A 6,895-nucleotide genomic window follows, 5' to 3' on the forward strand; every position below is an offset into this window, starting at 1 on the left:
CTTCTCGACCCCACATATGGTGATCAGTTAGAGCCTGAGCATGTGAGCAAGAACCAGCGAGCGGTTTAGCTTATTCCCAGAAGTATAAGAGTTTATATCTATTATGATTTTTTTAATCCTATGTAATGTAACTGTGGACGTTCTCATTATCCAATATCAATGTCCAATCCCAGTTAGAATCCTACTACACTCTTGGCCATATCCATATCTTTTGGCAGTGAGTTTCACAGGTTAATTATAGAATCATAGAAATGTAGGACTGGAACGGACCTCAGTAGGTCCCCTGCACTAAGGCGGGACTAAATATTCTCTAGACTACCCCTGATAGGTGTTTGTCTTAGCTGTTCTTAAAAATTTATGACAGAGATTCCACAATCTCCCTAGGCAATTAGTTCCAGAGTGCTCAACTACCCTTACAATTAGGAAGTTTTTCCTAATGTCTAACCTAAATAATCTTTGCTTCAATTTAAGCCCATTGCTTCTTGTCCTGTCCTCAGTGGATAAGGAGCACAATTTATCACTCTCCTTTTTATAACAGCCTTTTATGTTATGTTATAACAGCCTCCCCACTGTGTTTTTTTTCTCTGGACTAAACAAACCCAATTTTTTAATCCTTCCTTGTAGGTCATGTTTTCTAGACCTTTAGTAATTTTTGTTGCTCTCCTCTGGACTTTCTCCAGTTTGTCCACATCTTTCCTGAAGTGTGGTGCCCAGAACTGGACACAATATTCCAACTCTGGCTTCATTTGTGCTGAGTAGAGTGGAGGAATTATTTCTTGTGTCTTGCTTACAACAATCCTGCTAATACAAGGGTTCTCAACCTGGGGGTCGGGACCCCTCAGGGGGTCGTGAAGTTATTACATGGGGGTCACGAGCTGTCAGCCTCCACCCCAAAGCCCGCTTTGCATCCAGCATTTATAATGGTATTAAATATATAAAACAGTTTTTTTAATTTACAAGGTGGGGGGGGTCGCCCTCAGAGCCATGCTTTGTGAAAGGGGTCACCAGTACAAAAATTTGAGAACTGTGCTAATACATCCCAAAATGATGTTTACTTTCCCCCACCCCCAACAGTATTACATTGTGATTCATACTTAGTTTGTGGTCCACTATCACCTCCAGATCCTTTTCTGCAGTAGTCCTTCCTAGGCTGTCTTTTCCCGTTTGTGTGACTGAGTATTCCTTCTTAAGTGTAGTATTTTGCATTTGTCCTTATTGATTTTAATCCTGTTTATTCCAGACCATTTCTCTAGTTTGTCAGGATCATTTTGAATTCTAGTCCTGTCCTCCACAATGCTTGCAACCCCTCCCAGCTTAGTATTGTCCACAAACTTTAAGTGTTCTCTCAATGCCATTATTCAAATAATTTATGAAGACATTGAATAGAACCAAATAAGCTAATTATGCCTTTTGTAAAACTGTATTCCCTTTTATCAGGTTTCTTTCTAGTTTCAGTGATGTCTCCTTGTTGAGAGAGGATTACTATGTGCACATAATTTACCTTCTTTATATCATTAATCATTCTGCATACCTCTGTCATCTCCCCTCTTATTTGTCTCTTCTCTACAAACAGTCTCAATTTTTTCAATTTCTCCTCCTGTGGAAATTTTTTCATATATCTGAGCATTTTCACTGTCCATATCTGAACACTTTCTATTCCTGCTATCTCCATTCAGAGGCACAGTAACCACAGTGAGCATAGTATTGATTAAATTTTCAACATTATCTTCTATCCTGTTATTTATAAATCTTAATATGGATTGAACTTAAAGTAAATGATGACCATGAGGTCCAGCAATCTTCCCACCTTAACAGGGGAAAAGAAAAAGAGACAAATGTACAGTATAATTTTTTAGGCTAATGGAAATTTAGCATGACAGTTTGATGAATTAGATTTGATTGGGTTAAAAGTTCTCTTGTATATTTTTATTACCTCTAGTATAAGATATTTTATTATAACCTTATGCCATTTTATGTTCTATTACTTTAAGAACATTATCTGGATGTATTATGACTTATTTTTTAATTATATGGTTTTAATTATGTTTAGAGAACAGAGTTTTAACAATCCCTAAAATACAACTTAAGACCTGCTGCTCCAAAAAGCACAGGCCTCTACCTTGTGAGCTAGAAGAGACTTTCCATGAGTCACCTTTTCAAATTCATCTCCATGGTGAGCCAGCCAATAAAGGACAACCTGAAATCACACAGAGAACACTCTCACTTACTTGCCGAGGCCTATATTCAGTACAGGGCAGTGGTGCACATAGGTCCCACTTCAGCAAAGTACTTAAATACATACTTAAGGCCTACTGAAGTCAATGAGACTTAAGAAAGTGCTTACGTGCTTTGCTGAATCAAGGCCTTATGCACATGTTTAAAAGCACATAAGTAATCCCATCCCTAGCACTCAAACACATGCCTACCTGTAAGCATGTGCTTAAATACCACCAGTGTCCTTAAATGCTTTGTTGAACAGCAACGGGAGCACTCATCTGCTTACAGTTAAAAACATGTGTAAGTGGTTTGTTTATTTGGGGCCATACACATTAGCTAGCTCAGTGGTTCCCAAACTTGTTCCGCCACTTGTGCAGGGAAAGCCCCTGGGGGCCGGGATGGTTTGTTTACCTGCTGAGTCCGCAGGTTTGGCGGGGGGCTCCCAGTGGCCACGGTTCGCTGCTCCAGACCAATGGGAGCTGCTGGAAGCAGCGGCCAGTACATCGCTTGGCCCGCGCTGCTTCCAGCAACTCCCATTGGCCTGGAGCGGCAAACCGCGGCCACTGGGAGCCGCTATCGGCCGAACCTGCGGATGTGGCAGGTAAACAAACCGGCCCGGCCCACCAGGGGCTTTCCCTGCACAAGCGGCGGAACAAGTTTGGGAACCACTGAGCTAGTACATTAGGACTTGTTGAAAAAATGTACTTTAAATATAAATTTACGCTACTATTTAAAAAGTTGGGAGGATTAATCAATTAGCCTGGGTTCTTCAAATGTATACCTCCTTGCTTTTTTACAAGGGCACAAAGCTTAGTAAGATGTTTATTAATGAAGTGGAATTAATTTTTTTTTTTTATAAATGGTCAAGATTTTTGAAACCTCTTTAAGAAAAAGAGTTGACTAGATTATGTGGGGAGTCATTAGGTTTTTGGTTGACCTTGCCCATTCACATGGAAGACAGCATGTTGAACAGAGAGGGAGAAATTAATAGAGCCCTGCAAATCCGTGCATATACGCAGATCATTTTTGCAGATCGCAGATCAAATGCGGTTACAAATTTTGTATCCACACAGGGCTCTAGAAATTAATAACAGATTTAGAGACTATCACCAGCAATGGTATTTGCATGCATTTAGAGAGATGGAAAAGATTGTTGACAACTTTTTTGTTTAACTTTTCCTATTGTACAGGGGTAGAGAGTGCTCTGCTTTCAAAAGCAATCTGTGTGAAAGGAATACAAAAAGCCATTTGGGACATGAACTCTGGAGCCTCATCTACACTAGAGCAGCATTTTGGTGTAGCCAGTCTAGGGTTGCTGTTGAATATGAAGCCATATTTTCTGTACTGGTATTTGTATATGTAAAGTATAGGAATATCCTAGAAGCATTTCAAGAAAAACATTAAATTGAGTGTTTTGTTCAATGGGAAGGTTTAAATGGGAAGTATGTTTCTAGACAGAACTACAGAGAGAGCTGTTAATTGTGGCTCTCACTTGATGAGCAGGTCTAATCAACACAGTGCTTAAAACAGTAATGGCAGCTAGTGGCTCAAGGACGCTAGAGCTCCCAACATTGCTAACACCGGTGGAGCTGAATCAGTGCTAGCAATGGCTTGTCAAATTTCCCTAATGTAGACAGAGCTGTAGGTACCTGGAGAACTAGAGAAGTTCTGACATTACAAAATATAACAGGCTGAGAGGGGGAATGGTTTTAAAGTCAGACAGTTTAAAATTACACATATTTACCTCTAATGCCTAACAAACATTTAGCTGAAAGGATTATTTTGTAAAAGTGTCAACACTCCTAGCCTTTCAGTTAAGGTTTGAGAGTTCACAATAAGCATTTCTGAGAACTAGGGTAACCAGATGTCCCGTTTGTAAAGGAACAGTCCCATTTTTGGGGTCTTTTTCTTATACAGGCGCCTATTACCCCCCACCCCCATGCCATATTTTCACAGTTGCTATCTCAGGGGTGGCCAACCTGAGCTTGAGAAGGAGCCACACTTTACCAATATACATTGCCAAAGAGTGACAGTAATAAGTTAGCAGCTCCCCAAGAGCACCCCCCCCAACTCCCAGCGCCTCCTACCCACTGGCAGCCCCACCGATCAGCACCTCCCCTTCCCTCCCTGCACCCCGATCAGCTGTTTCATGGCATGCAGGAGGAGGAGCAAGGGCATGGCAGTCTCAGGGGAGGGAGCAGGAAGGGGTGGAGTGGGGGCAGGGCCTGTGGCAGAACCTGGGGTTGAGCAGTGAGCACCCCCTGGCCCATTGGAAAGTTGGCACCTGTAGCTCCATAGGAGTCGGTGCCTACACAAGGAGCTGCATATTAACTTCTGAAGAATCACAGAATATCAGGGTTGGAAGGGACCTGAAGAATCACAGAATATCAGGGTTGGAAGGGACCTCAGGAGGTATCTAGTCCAACCCCCTGCTCAAAGCAGGACCAATCCCCAATTTTTGCCCCAGATCCCTAAATGGCCCCCTCAAGGATTGAGCCCACAAGGCTGGGTTTAGCAGGCCAGTGCTCAAACCACTGAGCTATCCCTCCCTCTCCCCAACCCCCACATGGGGCTCCGGAACCACAGGTTGGCCACCCCTGTGCTATCTGGTCACCCTACTGAGAACCCCCAGAAGTTCTCCAGTGAAAACAAACAAACCAACCCTGACTTAGTTACTGGTATTTCTAATATTTAAAAAAGCAAGAAAAAAATTAAAAGAAAGGAAGCAAATAATCTTTCAGGCTTCCTTTATATATTCAAAATAAGGGAAAAAGGGGGGGCAAAGGCAATTTAAATAAATCTTTTTTATTGTACACTGAGCATATATTTGTATTGGACCCAAAGAGAGACAATAAACATGGAGCCCTCTCCCACAATTTGTACAAAGTCACTTTTCAGAGCAGAACCGCACTTTAACACAAGCTAGAACAAGACTTCAACAGCAACCGTCCAGCTGCGGTTTTGAAAGCAAGTATTGCACACAAACTGGGACTTGCCCAAGAATAATTTCAGGGCGGAACAGACAAAAAAACAACAAAAAAAAACCGTTGACCTTTTGCTGTCACCTTAAGCAACACAACAAACACTCCCTTCCTTAACCTCACAATCCCGATGCAAATTTACCGCCCGCACCCCAACAAACACCAAACGATAAAGGATCTGAATCTTAAGAATTTGCGAAGGCATCTCTTGTTCCACCTGATTGGATCTGAGGGTAAAGAATGAGTCTGTTTGTTTACACAGGGCAGGCCGAGAACTGGACTGGCGCTCTTCCATTGCCGAGTCGGACACACGAATGAATGCATAGGAAGAGAGGGGAAGTGACAAGAAGGCCTGCACCCGAGCCTGGCAGGCCCGCTCAGCCCAGGGAGAGCTGCAGGGAGGCGCGCGGGGCTTCCCGCTGGGGCTCGCCCACGCGCCAGTGACGTGTCACGCCACTCAGGACAGGTCTGGGCTCTGCCACGTCCCGCCGCCGGAGGGGAGGGGAGGGGGGGGGCAAGCGAGGAGGGACCAAGCTGCCCCCACTCGCGCTGCGTACAGCACCGCCGGCCGGATGGGGGCAGCCCTGAGCGCCCTTCCCCGCCTCGCGCCGCGATGAGCGGAAGTTCGCCCTCCCCGCGCGTACCATCTATGCTCCCGCTCGCTCTCGCTGGTTGGCCGCTCGGGGTCGCGCCCCGGAAGCGAAGCGGCCATGTTGCTGGGTGACCCCGGGGAAGCCGTGCCGGGAGGGAGGCTGCGGGGTGGGCGAGAGTCGAGGGACTGAGAAACAGCTCCCGCTTCCCGGGTGAGCGGGGTCCCGGGCGAGGCCCCTCCCCACGCCCCGCCGGGGGTCGCCCTGCAGCGAGCCCGGACCCCTCCTGCCCCCAAACCGCTTTCCAGCGTCTTGTTCCCCCTCAGGGATCCCGCCCTGCGCTGCTCCCCGGGGCCCTTCCTCAGCCCGCAGAGGGTTCCGCCCGCGCGGGGTCTCCCCCGCCCCAGCAGGTGGCTTCCGTGCAGCGCCTGGCAGGGGAAGCCCGGGCGGAGGCAGGCGCTGGCGGAGCTGATCCAGGGAGTCTCGGTGGGGCCGGGGGGGTTTAGTGTCGTGCTTAGGGGGGGTTTACAGTGTCTCTGTTTTGTGTTGTTGCCTCTTTCTGCTTTGCTGGCAGATAGAGTGAGGTTGTTCTCTGCCCCCCAGTAGGGATCTTTTCCTCTGCACTAAGTTTCCCGCTCTTTCCCCGATGGAAATCCATCCCCTTGGGTTCCCCTTTCCCAGTGGCTTGTGAAGAAAGTATCAGGGAGACTTGCACGGGGGAGACGGCGAAATGCAACTGGGAAACAAATGTTGACTTTCACTCATCCATTTTTCTTCAGTTTGCCTTCTCCTGCATCTGTCCCCCATGGCAGCGTGGTCCCGTGAGGCAGTGCTGAACCTCTATCGCGCTCTGCTGCGCCAGGGCCGTGGTCTACGCTACACCGACCGTGATTTCTACCTCGCCTCGATCCGGCGTGAGTTCCGCAAGAACCAGCAGCTGGAGCGGCTTGAAGACAGAGAAAGACAACTGGAGAAGGGACAGGCCTTCCTGAACAATAGACTGGGAGGGTTGGTTTAGAGTCTTTGCCTCCCCCTGCTCTTATCCCGCTTCCTTCTTTTCTCCTTCCAAAACCGTTAATCTTCCTGGACAGATGGTTAATATCTTCT

General features: G+C 46.6%; 1 protein-coding gene across 3 annotated transcripts in view; it reads left to right on the forward strand.

Annotated features, from left to right (window-relative positions):
- The window catches only part of MIURF (mitochondrial elongation factor 1 upstream open reading frame), a 49,301-nt gene extending 42,495 nt beyond the window's left edge, over positions 1 to 6,806 (forward strand). The window contains exons 2-3 of one of the 3 annotated variants that reach the window (XM_073326811.1): positions 5,461 to 5,664; positions 6,568 to 6,806. In XM_073326811.1, coding sequence (XP_073182912.1) covers positions 6,594 to 6,806 — 213 coding nt within the window. In that variant the 5' untranslated portion in view covers positions 5,461 to 5,664; positions 6,568 to 6,593. Of the gene's footprint in view, positions 1 to 5,460; positions 5,665 to 5,878; positions 6,002 to 6,063; positions 6,275 to 6,567 lie in introns of those variants that run through there. The other 2 variants (XM_073326810.1, XM_073326812.2) reach the window with 2 other exon arrangements.
- Positions 6,807 to 6,895: the final 89 nt, after the last annotated feature.

Source organism: Lepidochelys kempii, chromosome 1 (assembly GCF_965140285.1).
Source record: "Lepidochelys kempii isolate rLepKem1 chromosome 1, rLepKem1.hap1, whole genome shotgun sequence".
Taxonomy (NCBI): Eukaryota; Metazoa; Chordata; order Testudines; family Cheloniidae; genus Lepidochelys; species Lepidochelys kempii.